Below are 17,059 nucleotides of genomic sequence, written 5' to 3'. Positions count from 1 at the left end.
TAAATAGTCGACCAAGCAGTTGATTTGGCAGAGTCCTTGAGATATTCTGATGCTTCGCTTGAAGATGGGGCTTGTAGAGTTGTGAAGTGAGCAACCATTCATGTTGGCAGTCAATATCCGTACCTGTAAGGAGAAGGTATTTGGCGAGAGAGCCCACCCACTGTGATTCACATCGGTAGGATCAATTGAACAAACACCAGCCATGTTGAGGAAAAAAAGATCACATATCAATATCAAGAGAGTGACTTGTGTTTTCTGTAGTACGTGAGTTTGCTCAATTCTTTGGCACGGATTCAGCCTCAAGACGGCCAGCCAGCCACTTCTGGGCATGAGGGCCAGCCAGGATGACTAAGCACACCACCTCCCGCTCTGACACTCCACCCACTCCTGGCTGCCTGCCGAGCATTCCCCGCCGCCTCCGAAAAATTCTTCCTTCTCCGTGATCTCGTCAAAACACCCACACAGCCCGCCGACGCTCCCAAGTCATCGGGGCCGAGTTCTTCCTCTTCCGTCGAGGCGTTGCCGTCGCATCGCATTTATCCTGCTCCGATCCCCAAAAGAGAGAGTCGTGTAAGTCGCCATGACCAAGATGTAGCCCTTTGCATGTCCACCGCACGAACGAACGAGCGCATTGCCGTCGTCGTCGCGTCCACGTTGCACTCTTGCCTACCGTGCTTTCCCTCGTTCACCATCACGCATATTTCGTCATCATCGCGTTGAGCCACTGCTAACAATGGCTTCGTCCAGTGACATCGTTGCGCGTCGCGAAGGGTCTAGCTGGGTCGCGGTCATATCGCGTCTCACCTGTCGTGACGGTTGAGCTCAACCACCATCAACCTCTACTGCGCATCTATTGTGCGCCAAGTGACGATCGTACTGTCCCGTGATTAGCGCGTTTGTTCGGTTCTGTCAACTGCATCTTTAAAAGTACACCACCATGAGCACGAGTCGAGACACCGAGGCGGAGGATGCCAACATAACATACCCTTCGCCTGGAGCCGAGGCCATGGAGGCCGGTCCCTTCTACAACACCGGAGGTCGAGAGGGCGCACAGGATCACCAAGAACACCATGAGCACCATGAGGCCCATCATGAGCCGCACCATGAGCAGCCAGAGCATCATGTCCCTGACCAGGTGCAGCATGTGCCGGTCCCTGAGCATGATCAGGGCGAACTGCCTCCGCCAGAGCCCGAGACCCCTCAGCAGCACATCACTCGTCCCGCCAATCTTGAAGAGCTGCAGCTGGCCGCCCAGCTGGGCCAGGGCCTGGCTGGGACCTCCATGATGCCCACCACAGACCCCAACATGAATGTTGAAGACCCCAACCTGCGGAGCATCATGCCTCATCCCGAGCCTGACCAGCAACAAACTCCGTCTTACGTGCAAGACACTCCCACTACCGACCCGATGGTGCCACATGCCATGCCCGTCCCAGTTGGCCCGCCCATGCCTCCCCAGTATCCCATCGACAACAGCATCCCACCTCGCAAGCGGTCCAAGGTGTCAAGAGCATGTGATGAGTGCCGGCGCAAGAAGATTAAGTGTGACGCTCAGTCAGATACTGGAGAAGCCCCCTGCTCTAGCTGTGCCCGATCTTCCATCAGATGCTTGTTCAGCCGTGTGCCTCAGAAACGAGGTCCAAGCAAAGGGTACATCTTCCCGATAACTCTGTTCATGTGTTTAACTGACAACGCCCTAGATATATCAAGGAGCTGGCCGATCGCATTCACAGCATCGAGAACAAGCTCGAGTCAGAAGGTGCACTGAGCCAAGATGATATTGATAGGCTCTTCGTCTCGGACAGGCCACGCCAAAGTCAAGGAGAGGACTCCAACCGTAAACGGCCTTTCTCGAGTATCTCGACAAACGACTTTGCCACGCCTTCACGCCAAACACCATGGGGCTCGGAGCACCGGATCCAGCCGTCCCCTGGGACATCGGAGGGATACGCTCCTTACAGCACGAGCTCGTTGGCCCCCCAGCCTACCGCCATCAAGATGGATGAAACACCCTCTAAGCCCCCAATGGCTGCCATGGACATCACCATGTCTGACACAGGTGAGGTGACTGATGTCGATGAGGGCATGCTGCACAGGTAAGCAGGCTTGTGTCTGATTTGGGATCCGTAACTAACAACCTCGTAGCTATCTGTCGAGTGTCCAGCCAGTCTACCCGATACTGCCAAGCAACAAGAGCCGGCTGCAGGCTCTCCTCGCGCAATGCCCGTCCTCTGTTCAGACGGCATTTGTCAACGCTCTTCCTGCTGTGACATCGTCTGGTGGTGATACAAAATTGGCGAGTGCTCTCCTCAATGAGTGGGAGAGCAATGAGGCGTCGCACACGCAGGCCACTAACATTGTCCATGCCCAAGCGCTATTGTTGCTCATCATTGATGCTGACTGGCGATCATCCCCAACTCTTCCATTCCTGCTGGCTCGAGCCGTTGCGCTGGCCAACTCGATGAAGCTCTGGAGATATACCCCCATGGAGTCGGCCTCAGAACCAGACTCTGATGATCAGCTGTGTGTGCGGATATGGTGGTCCCTGATCCTCATGGACCGCTGGTATGCGGCAGGCACAGGAAAGCCGGCGCAAATACCTGACAGTAGCGTTGTCGCGCCCCCTGGCCTCGAGAACATGCTCGGAGAAGTGTGTTTCTATCTCGTCCGTAAGTGATAACAACTGTTGTCTGAATGCGTGTCTCTGAATGCTAATATTTCCATCAGGACTGTCGAAACTGCTCAACCGTGTATCACATGTTGTATCAACACTTCAACCTGGAGCATCAACAACAGAGGAGCCGATGGCAGCGATTCTGGTGGACTATATCGAGAACTACAGGGAAGACTTGCCAGCACATATTGAACCTGCCTCGCACCCCATGGTTCACCTCGCGTACTGGCATTGCAAGCTCCTTGTGACTCTGCTGAGGCCCGGAGCGACGCCAGCAGAGACGATGTGGCCGACCAAGGAATTGGTCAACCTGCTCTTCGCAAACGGACACCTGCGCAGTCCCCTCGTCAACCACTTTGCTTCACTGGTCTCCATGTCGTTAACGAAGCTGTGTAAGATTGACAGCTCGCGAGAGGAAGCGACACAGTTGATCAAGGACATTGCGGAGAAACCTCCTGGAATATGGGACGGCGTCCGTGATAAGCTCTCGGAGCAGACGCGCCCAACGTCCTCGGTGGAGGCAACGGCGAGCCAGGGTCTCCAGCACCTGGCGGATCTCGCGACGGCACACGAAGGCATCGCCCCGGGAGGTGATGATATCGCCTTTGGCCCTTCGCTGGCATCGGGGTATCTGGATGTTGCATAGGGAAATATCACGATACGGAACAACAGGAGTGGGAAGCGCTGTACGAGTAATATGCCCCTATATGAGATTTATTGCTACAACGAGGGCATGCTTCATTGAACGAAGGGATGATGCCCTGCATATGGGTAGATGGCAGTAATAGGTATTGCAACATGGATATTGTATCCGTCACCGAGCGGAAGCAGAAATGGAACCCGAGAGATGGAAAGGATCTAGGCCAAATACAGCCAGGACTCAACGTCTGGAATTGACTTTTGGCCGGCATTCAGTTCGATGCAAGGTCGTCATAACTCTAATCCCATTCAATTACATTACACACGCCTTTGAGTGTATCGAGTAAAAGAGGAAAAGTTTATCCTCGCCCACTCCCCAAGACCCTGATTGTCCAGTGCCGTGTGTGCCTGATCTGCAGAATGAAAAGAAGTTTCTGCTACAAAACGTCGCCCCGATACCGCAGGTTTGTGATTGGATGACGCCAACGACGCGGACAGTTGCTCGTTTCAAAGCATGACTCTCTGAAGAGATGGCTCTAACATGACGAGGCAGACTAGGTAATAAGCTAATGGCTAGCATTGGGGGCAATTAGCAACTTGTAGGGCGGTCAGTTGGGGAGACGCCGTTGGTTTTGGTTTCCCCATCGAATTTGGTCTTTTTTCGTCGGCCTCGATCTCGATCCGATCCAATCCCCGGCATGGAGAAGAAAATAAGTTCCAACTGGGGAATCAGGAACAAGATGTGACTGACTTGTACGCCCCTCCAACTGCAGGTGATATGAGAAAAGGAAGAAAAAAGAAAAAGGATCTGGCCCAGACCCAGGTTCAAGTCGGCTGTTAGCTGTACCTGGCCGGCCCGGCCCCGGTCAACTGACCTGTCTTGTCCGCCCCGGCCTCTTGTTTTCGAGTCGCCGGGGTACGGGGATCGTCGTGAGAGAAAGATGCCGTGCAGCTCCGTCTGCGTCGCATCATTGCCCGAGGAGCTTGAGACGGCAAAACAACAGAGCAGACATGGATCGGCCTCTCTGTTGGTAGCTTGGTAGATGAAACTGTTAGCTGGAGCTGTAGCTGTATGAAGGGCACCTCATCTTCTCCACTTGCTCCGTACAACTACAGGACGGCCCAGATGACCTTTCAACTCCCGAAGGATAAAAAAAAAGAGGATCTTATCCACACCAGATGGGCTTTCTTGGATATTATCCAATGCTCTGCGGGCTGGTTCAGCCTTGATGACCATGCTTAGCCGCCGCACCGCTTATTCGCCTCTCATGATGCCTCTGGCGCAGCCGCAGGTAACCACCTCCAGGTCACGTATACGTATGTACGTCTCAAGTCCCAAAATCCCCATCCACGGATTTGAGCGGCAAACAATTCGAGATGGTGCCCTGTGGGGCAGCTGGCCTTGCTGTTAGGTCTCCAGCCCCCAATCTCCATTCGTCCTCGTCCAAAATCTTCATGACAATGGTCGGGTTTTGATATGAGAATGGCCAGTAATCCCAGCGGGCCCTGTACGTAACCAAAGACACATCAAACTCCCCCCAAGATGGCATGGTCTTGGCGCCCACCGAGCTATTCTGAGGTGCACGTCCTCATCTCCCCATGATTCCAGGGATTCCAGACCGGGGTCGAACAGGGGGTAAGAATATGGGGGGAGGGGGGAAGATGGGGGAACAGTTCAGTGGCCAGGACAGGACAGGGCAGGGCAGGGCAGGGCAGACGTGAGCGTGAGCGTGGCGGCGCACTGGGCCGCTTCTGACCTGACACCCCCAGAGAAATGAGAAAACCTACGGTCCATACGCTGGCTGCTTCCGACCCCCCAGACCACGATGCGCCAGAACCCGGAACACAGGGCGCCTGTTCTGTTGGAGAAGCACCCTTCTTCGCTCAGGAACCCCAAAAACGAGGGGAACTTGTCGGGTATCCCATCGGGATTTCGGTCCATCCGAGCACTGATCTCCGGGCGTCCGGCAACGGACTGTAGGAGGGGAGAGGCTGTACAAAATGTCTGATACCTAGCAATACCAACACCAGCGTCCAGGCCCGAGGCAAGCTCATCGAATGAGGTATGCTTGAATGTAATTAATCCTTGTCAATATCATCACCAATTGCGCGCGCGCGCACGTCGACGGGAACGGGATAGTTTGTGGTGGTGTTGGCTCATGGACCTCGACTCGGTTGGTCTTGGTCCTCAGTCATGTGTCTATTGCGTAAAACGTCCTCGCCGAGTACTGTTTTTCGTAGCCGGCTAGCATCAGGAGGCAGACAAAGTAAATAGAGAATAAAGAAGAACGACGAGCAACAGAATAATGTCGGTGCAAGAAGAATAAAGAAACAAAAAACACCTGACAATCAAGTCTATCTCGACCCATATGTGCAGTTCATCTCATCCCCTCTCAATCTTGTATGTGTCTGATCTGGTCTCGATCTTCCCCACGCACATGGATTCGCATGCATATCAACCAAAACGGGCGTCGTAGCTCTGGGCGTCGTGTCATGACATGGCCAGCCAGGTAACTTGCCATTGCCTGCCCGTCTTTGCCGTCGCTTCAGCACTCGACTCTGGGTATCCGTATCCCCCGCCTTGGTCTCGCATTCTTTCGCAAACTCGACTCAGCACATCAATTCCGTTGCTCTTCCTTCTGTATCGGCCAACATGATATCGTGCGTCCTTGCTTTGTTTTCGTGCCCAATCCAAAACACCAATCACGCCTGTACCATCCGTCCTAACCGCCCCCAATGAAATATATAGAAAGGAAATAAAGTTGTTGATTGTCATGACCAAAAACTGGTCTACCTCGTCGATGAAAACGTCGTCTGTCATCATCATCACCATCGTTGGAGCCCGAGAGGTCTGTCGATGCGGACGAGACTTGACTCCCGCCGTGTGTGCGCCGACTTTCGGGTTTTCCATGGTGTTTGAGCGTCTGTCTCGCTCGTAGTAAAAACGTATAGATTTTGTTGGTATTCGCTCCATTCAAGAGGCCATGCCCCTCATGACCTCCTATCGTGTGGTATTTTCAACGCCTTCCGTTGCGTTGCCCAAATGATTTCAAAACTAAAAACCGAAAAGGGGTATTGGTATTGTAGTGTACGCCATAATATTCGACATCCCTAAAAGTCTTCACATGTCCCAGAAAGTGGGCATCGAAGAAGGGCCGAGGTGATCCGGGCTTTCGTCCATGGTAGTGATGCTGCGCTCGTTGTAATTGGGCATCCAGAAAGCAGGGTCGTCCTCGACCATCGAGAGACCGGCACCAGCCATTGGGCCACTGTCGGCTCCCTTGTAGAAGCTGTCGTAGTCGATGCTGCTGAGGTCAGCTGAGCTAGCCATGAGACTGCCGCTCTGTCGCATGAAGCTGTTGCCACGGCCGAACCCGTCGAGGCCGTCAAAATCGCCTTCACCTCCAGGCAAGAAGTCTTCAACTTCAGATACCTCACCCGAAGTCGAGGTGGTGTTGGCAAGATGGGGCAGTTGTTCTGAACCACTGCCAAAGTCGAAGAGACCGTTGAAGCTCTGAGTTCCGGCCTGGCTGTAGCTTGAAGGGGTGAAGCTGTCGCCCTTCATGTCTGTGAGATCGTAGTGGCTCCAGTCTACTGATGTCGCGCTCAGTCCCGCGCTGTACATGGGAGCATCCGCCTCCGAGTTGAACCCTGATCCGAAAAGGTCAAACGTGCTGTTGGCCATATAGGGAGGATACTCGATGCCTGACAGATCCAGGGGAGGGAGATTGCCGTTGAGGGTTTGGAACCCTGTTGCACCGCTCATGAGCGGCGAAGCAGTTTCCGACTTGACTCGTCGCTGCTCTCGGGTCGAGGCGGCACGTGCCCGGCTGCTGGGAGGTTCTCGAGTGCCCTTCAGCATGCTATCGGTGCCGAGGCTGCCAGTGCTGTGGGCTGAGTTGACCCTGTTGAGCTGGTAGGGGCCACACTTCTGTGAGACTCGGCTGCCCCGGTGGGCAGGTTTATGGTGACCATTCTGGTCAAAGGTCAAGACACCGTCCGAGTGAACCGTGTTCGCTCTTCGTCGCCGACCCGGGGGCTTGGGACGGCCGGAAGCACTCATTGTCAAGGACTCTCGCTCCGAGTCAGACTCGGGGACGGTATCAAGAGCAGGCTCCTTCTTGAGAGAGCAGCTGCAGCGGCCGCCATGGTTACAGCAGCATGTCTCTGCGAAAGGTTTAGAAAATTTCAAATCCATCATGTCTCCTCAGGTCCATGGTCATTGAGGAGACGAGAGGAAGCTCACCGGTGTGCCCTTCGACAGTCGGCTGCAAGTGGGCACATTTGCTGGTTTTCTCGCCGCAGTCGCATTTAACGTGAGCGGAACGCGACTTGCGCATGGCGCGACAGTGTGCGCATTGGGATACTGGTCGACCCTTCTTATTTATATGCTGAAGAGGGCGGTCTATAGAGCACGGGATATCAGCAAATGCTCGCATATCAATGAGGCCCGAGGACAGCGGGGCGGCATGGGAGAGGGCCCAGGCGTGGGACGACGATGACCACGGTTCAAAACGGGAAACATGTTCAAGAAGAATCGATGACATACCAGAGTGCTGACAATTGCTTACACGATGGCCGCGAACGCAAGCCTCGCAAGCATATTTCTCTCCGTCAATTATCATGTTGGCGGGGGCTGTGACTTGGCAAGGCTGGGAGTCGGATCGGGAGCTGAGCGGCGGAAGAAGTTATTCGAGTGCGAAGTAGTTTCCGTGTAGAGGAATGCGACTTCGTATGCTCGGGGAGGACTCGACGAGTTGTATGAAACTAGTTGTCGAAATTGTTGGGGCACCGTGTTGTCTTGTTAACACCGACCTCGAAGGGTTGCTGTAAGTGTTCCGGCGACGCAGGTAGGGATGGCTTCCACGCTAAGTGCTGTGGGATAGGGATGGGGAAAACGGGTCGAGAGAGCTTGGAACACCGGACAGTCATAAAAACATGTCGCGGCGGAGCTGGAGCAGGAGCTGGAAGAGGCTGAACGGGCAGACTGGGAGAAAGAGAAGAAGCAGATGGCAATAAAACTTTTCGAGGGCAAGTTTGGACAAAGCCAATTGATGAGGGAGAGGAACAGGAGTGGAGATGCGCCGGCCGGTGGGTGGGGATTTTTCCCTTGGAGAGAGCAGAGCCTTGGGGTCCTTCCTGTGAAGGTACGGTACCTAGCTTTGTGGCCGGGTTGGATCGCTGGCTAAACTGGGTGTGCGAGTGCGGGTGGGTGTGGAGGGGAGTGCGCCGTAGGAATGAGTGAATGATGGATGGGCGGACGAGGTCGGCGGCAGGACCGGGGTTCTCTCAGTCTCGTGTGTGCAAGCGGGTTTGGCGCCTTCAGCTCGGGGGCCACCTAGGGTCGATGTCGTCGACAGCCAAGACCAAGCCGCCTTGCTGGAGACGTTTGTGGGTGGAGATGTCGGCCCGGAGGGTCGGAGGGTCGGAGTGTTGGAGAGGCTTTCGTTTCGCGTCGTTCGTCGACCTGGTAGCTTGGTGACGTCGGCGGCCGGTTCCAACAAAAGAGCACACCGCACAACCAAGCGCGCACCCACAGGAACACACCGTACTCTCACACGCAAAGGAGCGAGATGGGAGTGCGCGCAGAAGGTGGGAAGTCGAAAAAGCAGAGAAAAGAGAACCAAGTTCGAGCAGAGATGGTAGCGAGCCGGGCATGATGCTCTTTATGAATCTCGATGGAACGGGTGAGCCTGACCCAGGTCCAATATTCTCGACAGCGGTATCACGCCCCGGCGGGCGGCAAGGTCACAGCGGGCTCTGTGTCTGTGAATCAGTTTCTTGGCCCCCTTGGTCCCTTGCCCTGTCATGGTCCCTTGATCATCCCGTCAAATCGAATCAACTCCCGACCCAAATCACATCGTCCGTCATGCTTTGATTTCTTGCCTCCTCGCTGGCTGCGTTCGCCTGAGAATGCCTGGCTTCTTGCCTGCCCGCGACTGGCCTGCTCCTCTGCCCACAATCCCCCAGGCCCAAGACCCCGAGGCCCTTGCCCGGAATAGCAAGGCGAGGCGTGGAGGCGCGGACACGGGCACGATCGAGGATACTCGGCTGTACAGTGTGTGGGACGAATGGCGCAAGCGGCGAGTCGACCGGGCTGGGGTGCCGGGGTGGAAAGCGTGGGCTGGAACAGAGGACAAGGGTTCTGAAGTGACCATGACGAGCGTGTCAGAGACCATCACCACGACAAACTGTCCAGTGGTCCGTGGCCTGTGGCCCATCATCCATGGCCCGTGGGTGAAGTGGGATCAGTCCCAAGTGAGGAATAGCGCCCTCTCACTGCTCTGCAAGGGTTCAGGTTGTGACACTGGAGAAGCATTTGGGCGACCGGAGATGAATGATGTTGGCTGTCGGCTTCCTCTCCTGTCAGATCTACTGTGGCAGCTCGTTCAGGTGTTTCCGAGGACGTAGGGGCATGTTCCTCCCTCCCGCTGAGAGACAAACACTGTCGGTGGTGGCCTCCGCCTGTGGTCGGAAATAGCCAAATGTCCTTCAGCAAGACTCCTTGGAAAGCAGTGGAGCTTGGGGACGGTGGGATGGTGGCTTTGTCCACCATGGTGATAGTGGATGGATCATGAAGAACGAGCGAGATTGGTCAAGGCTGAACTACGGTGGAGTTGACGGACTGCACAAAGCGAGAAGGAGCAGCCGCAGCACAGCACAACGCATGGTAAGTTGCTGCTTCCTTCCACTTCGCAACGCGGGCAGGACAGCACATGCTACTACGATGTACGTACTGCCAGCATCAAGCGCGAGTTGGAAGGAGCTCCTCCCGGTTTCACCTACCGAAAAGGAGACGGCAACGGGAAGACGGTAATTAGTATGGAGGGATGATCGGAATTCCAATCGGATATGCTTAATGGGAGAATCCGGGCTCGTGGGAGAATCTGACTGGCCGACATGAACTTGTCAAACAGCCACAGCGTTCTTCCACCACGTTGCAGCCACCTCGAGTCAGTCGAATCCAGTACAACAGAGCCGCTGAACCACCGTGGAAGCGCTGAACAGTCAGGCCTCTGCTTCAAAGCAATGAGAAGCCGGGCGTGGCAGCAGATGTCGAGTGTTTTCTGCCAGAATGCCAGTTGTGACTCGGCCCGTCAGATCCAAGGGCAAGCCTGTGCCCCCGCGAGAGCCGGACATCGGATGCATCTCAGAGACCTGGCACGCAGGCATCGTCGTGTGCTTGAAGACATGCCCTGCCCTGTGCTGCAGTCGACGGAGCACCTCCCACGGCACTACAGCATCGACATCTCACACTCTAGCGGCCGTTGGCTGGGGGCTTGGGGCCTGGGTCCTGCCGGGGACCTGGAAAAGCGAATCAACCACAGCACGAAAGGGCCAGGGCAGGGTCAGGGCAGGGGAAGCCTGAGATCATTGGCCGGACCCAAGCTCCAGATACGGATACGTCTTTCATCTAGGCTTCCTCTCGAGGCAATCTAATCGCGGATTAGCTTAGCGGCTCCAGGTGGTGAAGAAGGGAAAAAAGTAAAAAAAGTTTTTACGTACATATCGTCACCGTCAACGGAGCGTCTTCGGGACGATCCATTCAGACAAGACATGCAGAAGATGGTCGGTTTCTACTCGGAAACTCTCTGTGCTCTTACTCTAAAGCTACCACCGGACCGGGTTCATTAATTAATTCGCTATTGACGTCCTCGGTCAATTATATCCCAGCATGCACCATGTAAATTGCTGTCGAAATGCTCCGTACAAGCGCAGATGCAAATGCAAGGCTCTGTGCCGCCTGCCAGTCCATAGGTAGGCAGGTAGCTCCAGCCAGGGAAGGCGCCTCTCGATGCTGCTCCTGTCTCGGATGGACATGGACAGCACAGCACCAACTAACAGCACCTTCCCTCCTACGTACGTCTACAGCTCTCCTCTCACGGGACCTACAAGCACAGCTTCGACTCCACCAGCAATGCAATGCCTCTCCACGTTGGCTTCCGTCTCTCCTCTCCAAAGGGCGCGCGCTTACCCTTCGACTACATCCGTCTTTTATCCCGAGAGATCATGGATTCGATGTACGACCCTGGACCTTGGCGGAAACAGCACGCCCAAGAAGAGACGAGGCTCGCCGTCGCCCCTCCCAGGATTGATTGGATCAGACTCGGGTTCTGCATGGTGCGGCAGCGAGCTGCAAGGTTCATCATGGTCAGCCAGCTGCTGCGTTTCTCTAATTCTGCCTTTACTATTTGGACATGCGCCCTGTTTTGCTTTGTTATGCCTTGACAACATGTCTTGGCACTTGTTTTGTTTCTGCTTTGCTTTGTGGCATCTGAATTGAATTGCTTTGCCGTCTGATACCGTCGCTTCATCATCGCCGTCTTGATAATTGCTGACTCCATTTTGCCGCAGGCAACGACATCATCGTGCTTCCAGGACCCTGGTCAGCATGTCCACGCGACTGGCCCGTGGAGGCCCAGACTGTCAGAAATCCATAATCCCAGATTGCTTTACCCATGAAGCACAGCGCCCCGGCCCGTTCGTCTACCTTTAAGGGCACAGTGTAAAGATACGTCAGGGCCGGGAGTGCAGCCGCCTGTTGTGCTTGACATTAGCCGACATCTTGTGCTTTCTTTTGTCACGGCGGATTTGCCATGCGCAAAGACGGTGATCTTGAGGACCCTCTTGGACCCTGCAAATCATTGGCTCTCTAGGGCGCCTCTCAATATCCAAATTAAGCACTGATGGTGCTACCACAACAAGCGCACTTATGTACAGACCGCCGATCCAGGGGTGGGCGGTTCAGGCTGAGCAGTCTTGGCTGGATTTGCTGACGGTGTTCATAGCCCCTTGAACTTGGGCCGAGTTGGTTATTACCTGCGCAAACCGGACACAAGCCTCACGCCTGCTCCATTGCCTAGCCTGGTAGAATCGTTCGGACACGATGCGATGCCTCACCTTGACTAGCCTATCCTTGTTGGTTCAAGCCCAGGCTGAACCTGGGCTATAGCGGAAATCCTCCTCGCAGCACTCTGAGCACACTCAGCTCCGGGTTGTGACTGACCTCCCGTTCATCATAGGCTCACTGGAGCGTTCTGCTCCCGCGAGGTGAGACATCCTTTCATCCATTGGCATCGTCACGTTCCCGTCTAATAAACATTGTACTAGAGCCCGTCTCTGCCCGGTGTGTGCACACTACGGACCAGTCACTCGGCCTCGAATTCGGAATACGTGCGTACGGATACACCCCGAAGCGCGGGAGGCTTGCGTCGCGGGTATGTATTGGTAACATGAACATCCCGCATTGTGGTCTCGCATTCTTTGCCGGAGGCTGCACTATTTCCCCAACTTCCCCCGCGATGTCAGCACGGATCCCGACGGGACAGCGCGGGCGAGCGGGTGCCGGGGCAGGTTACTATGTATGCTTCCTCCATGAAGGTGTTACTGGCAGTAACGGCCTGAGCAATTGCTGAGCGCAAGAACAGATAGCTGGTACAGAGATGTGCCATCGTCGCCGGTTCGTCGTCATCGTCGTCGTCGTCGCTCTCGCCCCGCCGTCTTTCCGACGCGTACGCAGATACCCTCTGGCCATGGAAACTCGGGCTGCTTTCTCGGGCTGCTGTCATGGTTACGGTCCCTGGTCTGCATCGGCTGGCATTCCACCTGTCAGAAGATACATGTCTCCTGCCGGCCATGCCAACCCCAAATCATGCCCCGGCGGAAACCTAAACCGGCCGGGACATGGGCGGACATGCTAAGCGGGCATACTGGGCGGCACCGAATTCTACCGCTGCATTGATGCATCGCATGTAAATGGCAGATGCATGGTGGTGCGGCGTTGCTGTGTTGGCAAGACGCTGGCTGACTTGTTCGATGGGCTACAGCCTTCTGGAGATCATAGCTTGCCAGCTCGCACTCTGGCTGGTCGACATGGCCACTGCCAGTAGCCAGTGGAGACAAGGAGTTACGATCCCTGAGCTATCCACCTGGCCCCGCCCATGACAGTTCGTGCGAATGACAATGATGCGATGCAACAAAGGAGTGTGGTGGTCTCCCCACTTTCGTCGACCATCTCACCAGCCGGAGAAACCCCAAGAGGTTGAAGCTCTTCTCGACAAGCCGGAGTTGTCTAATTCAGAAGAATGTCTTGGGCTCCGCGATCCGGCCGCTAGATCGCCATCGAATGGTGACAGAGAGCCGCCCAAAGCGACAGGCGCAGTGCTAACCCCCACCACTCCTCACGCTTCTCTGCGGATGCCAAGCGAGCATCGGAGGAACAGACGACCGGTCATTGATGATGGTCTGTCCTCACTGTCTGGGGCAAGAGTGGGTGGTCGAATCTCACGATATGTCCAAGAGAGACTGCAATGTCACGGAAGCCACGCAGGTACCAAAGGTGGTGGCCTCTCCCATCAACTAATCACTGAGAGGCTTATGAAGGTCTCACTTCGATCCCCACGTCCTGCGGCTGCGCAGAAGCCCTCGCGCAAAGCTCCCATGCCCACGAGGCTCACGCAGGGTCCTGAGCTGCTCGTTCCTTGCTCTTGCTGCTGCTACTGTCGCTTGTGACTTGTCTTGGGCGGAACCGCGGGATGAAGAGCAGGGGTTCATGCTTAGCTCGCGCAATTCTCGCTATGGGGTCTCTGGTTATGATGGAGAAATACGACACTGGAGATCAGTCGCATCGTGAATTTGTTCATGATAACAGTTCCTCAGGGAGTCGACTGGGATAGGGATGGTCCTTGGCCCCACTGTCGCTTGGGGTTTACAGATTACCGTGTCTCCCCATATGCCATGAGAGTATCCCGACCTGGTCGCTGAAGTGCCTGATGTCTGGACAGTATGCCCTCCAGTAGTGCTGGCATTGCATCACACCGCACCACCGATAGTGTTTATTACCCAAACAGGAGACCGAAGTATCCAAGTATGCTTCAGAGGTAACGGCAAGGTGGCGCCGATTCTCCCAGGCCGTCTTCAACCGCCTCAAGGCTGTGCGACTTCGGATGTTCGACTTCGGCTGTTGACATTTAGGCACAAGACTCTCTGCAGGAAAACCCACAGCATTCCTAGCCATGAAATATTAGCTCCCCAGCTTTTCTCTAATGGCACGGACACCGCCATTGTCAGTTATGGCCTGGCGAATTGTCAGACCAGGTCAGCCTCATCATCAGTCACTTGTCTGGTGGCACCGTCTTGGTGAACCCTGGTCCAAGGACAGACAGGCACACAAGACTCAGCCATCACACGCATAACGACGACGCATGGATGGGTTGCACACAACTCGCAGACAACCACAACGGGAACCCCATCCCATATCCTCCCCATGGTAGCCTGGGGCCGTCTGCCGCGCCTCCATCTCGCACTGTCTGTCAAGTCACTCGAAAATGGACCGGAAGCCTTGCCTGGATTGTTCAAGACTCCAGACGTGCCATTGGGGCCCCAGCCCCTGTCCCACCATCCCGCATCGTCGCAGCAAGACGTGATTGGCCCGCAAGGGCATAGTGGACATCCCCCAAACAGGATTTGAGCTTTTCTTTGGCTTCACACCCCGGCCCTGGCTCCCGCTGGGTTCCATCAGTCTTTCTAGAAGCCAGCGCCCCTGCAGGCTGTATGAGGAGCTTGGACCAAGCAGCCAAGGGGGCTTCTCATTTCTGCAGGCAAGGTACGTAGCTCCTCTCATGCTGCAGCTCGAGAGCTGGGCGCGTGTGGTTGTGTGTGTGGTGATGCCAGCTCTCACCAACCAGTGGTGATGGCTCCGTGGACTGAGCGAGACCGACCAGTGCGGGCGCCGCTGGAAAACTTGGTCGAACCCCGTGATTGCATGTCTCCGTCTCTCGGCATCTGTGTCATGTCGTTCTCCACGCTTGAAGCCGATATGAACGGCTGTTGCAAGCCATCACCCGCAATGTGGCTGACCTCCACCCGTTGTGATGATCTGTTGTGGGAGGAGGCCCTACCTCTGCTGTAAGTGCTCGTTTGGGAAATAGGGATTTGCAGACAGCTACTAGCAAATGACGACAGCTCGCTCGAGGACATCCATCACGTTGGGGATCTCTGGCGGCTGGACTTGCCGACTTGTTGCAGTCGAGTAGGCATTGGTGGTTGTTCTGGTCACAGCTGGACTCGGCGCGGCTGCTTAATTGGACCCGATGGCATCTGCCCCTCGAGTCTTGCGATGGCGCTTCCGTCTAGCCGCATCTGCCTCGATCCATAGCCAATCTCGTCGTCTCAGGTCAGCCAGTGCAAGCAGGAGGGGGAGGGGCGCTCGGGTCATTCCTTGGGCTCTAGGCCAGGGTCCTCATTTCCACCATCCATCATCCATCCCATCATGATGGCGAAGGCTTCGGTACCAGCTCGGGGCGGAACGAAACGAGGTGGCAGAGGTCGAAGGGATAAGCGCCACCCACCCAAGCAAGCCCAGTCAGTCTAGACTGCGAGTGGCATCTGCTTGTGCATTGGCCACGACCCCAAAGGGAGCACCTGCAGAAGCTGTGTCAGAGCCTCGTCCATGGGCATGAAGCCATTTCGACGGCCGCTGCCGTGGTGCTCGGTATGACATGGCAAGCCGCGGTTCTCGGAGATGGAATTGGCCGCGGATGTAATTTCAAGATGGAGGATCTCTCAAACGGACCGGCTCTCATGTGCTCCAGTTTTTTCGCCCTGTCCTGGGGGCCTTGGACGAACAGCAACGAGATGACACCGACAACCTGCACCGTCGTTCATGACCGCAAAGGGCAACTCAGACGCGCCTTTAGGGCTGCGGTCGCTGATTGGCCAGAGTGGCCCAGCGGCTGGGGGATTGGGGGCGTCTGAATGCTGGAGCCAGTGACAGCCAAGCAGTTCCAGGGCTAACTACCTAACCACTGGCCCGTAATGGGTCCAATGCCTGGAATCCAATGCCCGGTGGTCCGCTGGGCAACCAGACACGGAGCCCTGATCAGGACCCCCACGCTGACTAGGCCTGATTCAAAATCAAAACTCGCCCGTATCGCTCCAAGACAGAAAATTTTTCCACCTGCAACCACACAAGTTGGGGACGAATCTCAACCACCGTCTCAATCTGAGCGCCACGAGCTGCTCTGCTATGCTCATCCATCCATCCATCGCCGCTGATCGCCGAGAGATGCTGCAACCCTCAAAACCCGGACAAGACCGTCTCCGCGCCTGCAATATGGCCATGATTTGGCCTCGTCGTCGCCTGGATTCGGCCTCCGCCGCGCTGCGGGAGACGGAGCGGTGATGGCCACCCGCCCGGGTGGCCTGGCAGAGATGCGAAAGGATCGTCAGCATCAACTCTCAGACAACAGGCATCAGCCTTGTGCGTGCGAGACCGCCATTTCGGCAGCATCATTCGTGGATGTGCCTAAACGGACAGTTTGTCCGTCTCGCTCTGCATCTCAACATTGCGGGCATGCCTTCCCGCCAGAGCCTCATCTAACACAAGCGATGAGATGCGATGAACCATGTTGATACACGAAACACTGGCAGCCCAACACTAACCAACCCCATGCAGCAACCACATACATACTCAACAATAACCTTGTTTGCCAGCACCTACGTTGAGACTTCTCAACGTAGAATCGACATGCAGCGCTTGCTCTCCATTGGCCTGCTTGTTTTCGCTCTGGCATAGATGAATTGAACTCGTTGCTGGGCACCCGGCTTTGAGAATGTCGTCTTGACTTCTTGGACAAGCCGGGAATCAGCTGTAGGCACATGCATGTCAGGATGACAACCTGTTTGTGAATTGTTGGTTGAGGACGAAGATGCTCGACGCGATCTCGGCCACAGTGACATGCTTCG

The 17,059-nt window shown here is 55.6% G+C and overlaps 4 protein-coding genes across 4 annotated transcripts; 3 read left to right on the top strand and 1 right to left on the bottom strand.

Moving 5' to 3' along the window:
* Positions 1-937: 937 nt before the first annotated feature.
* Positions 938-3,320, top strand: MRS44_005052 (uncharacterized protein; the record flags this gene model as incomplete). The annotated part of the gene is made up of 4 exons (XM_046283194.2): positions 938-1,650; positions 1,701-2,096; positions 2,146-2,669; positions 2,728-3,320. The coding sequence occupies 4 exons, from the start codon at positions 938-940 to the stop codon at positions 3,318-3,320; spliced, it is 2,226 nt and encodes a 741-aa protein (XP_046135789.1).
* A 3,114-nt stretch (positions 3,321-6,434) lies between these two features.
* On the bottom strand, positions 6,435-7,653 carry MRS44_005051 (uncharacterized protein; the record flags this gene model as incomplete). Its single annotated transcript, XM_046270630.2, has 2 exons — positions 6,435-7,480; positions 7,560-7,653. 2 exons carry the CDS (start codon positions 7,651-7,653, stop codon positions 6,435-6,437), a joined length of 1,140 nt encoding a protein of 379 aa, XP_046135790.2.
* A 1,573-nt stretch (positions 7,654-9,226) lies between these two features.
* On the top strand, positions 9,227-10,317 carry MRS44_005050 (uncharacterized protein; the record flags this gene model as incomplete). The annotated part of the gene is made up of 4 exons (XM_065622429.1): positions 9,227-9,514; positions 9,810-9,983; positions 10,022-10,126; positions 10,231-10,317. The coding sequence occupies 4 exons, from the start codon at positions 9,227-9,229 to the stop codon at positions 10,315-10,317; spliced, it is 654 nt and encodes a 217-aa protein (XP_065478501.1).
* Positions 10,318-15,584: 5,267 nt separating this feature from the next.
* Positions 15,585-16,069, top strand: MRS44_005049 (uncharacterized protein; the record flags this gene model as incomplete). Its single annotated transcript, XM_065622428.1, has 2 exons — positions 15,585-15,676; positions 15,730-16,069. The coding sequence occupies 2 exons, from the start codon at positions 15,585-15,587 to the stop codon at positions 16,067-16,069; spliced, it is 432 nt and encodes a 143-aa protein (XP_065478500.1).
* Between the last annotated feature and the right edge of the window lie 990 nt (positions 16,070-17,059).

The sequence above is a fragment of the Fusarium solani genome (genome assembly GCF_023522795.1).
Source record: "Fusarium solani strain SB1 chromosome Unknown bctg00000002, whole genome shotgun sequence".
NCBI classification, from domain to species: Eukaryota; Fungi; Ascomycota; class Sordariomycetes; order Hypocreales; family Nectriaceae; genus Fusarium; species Fusarium solani.
This window is presented reverse-complemented; position numbering and strand designations above follow the sequence as displayed.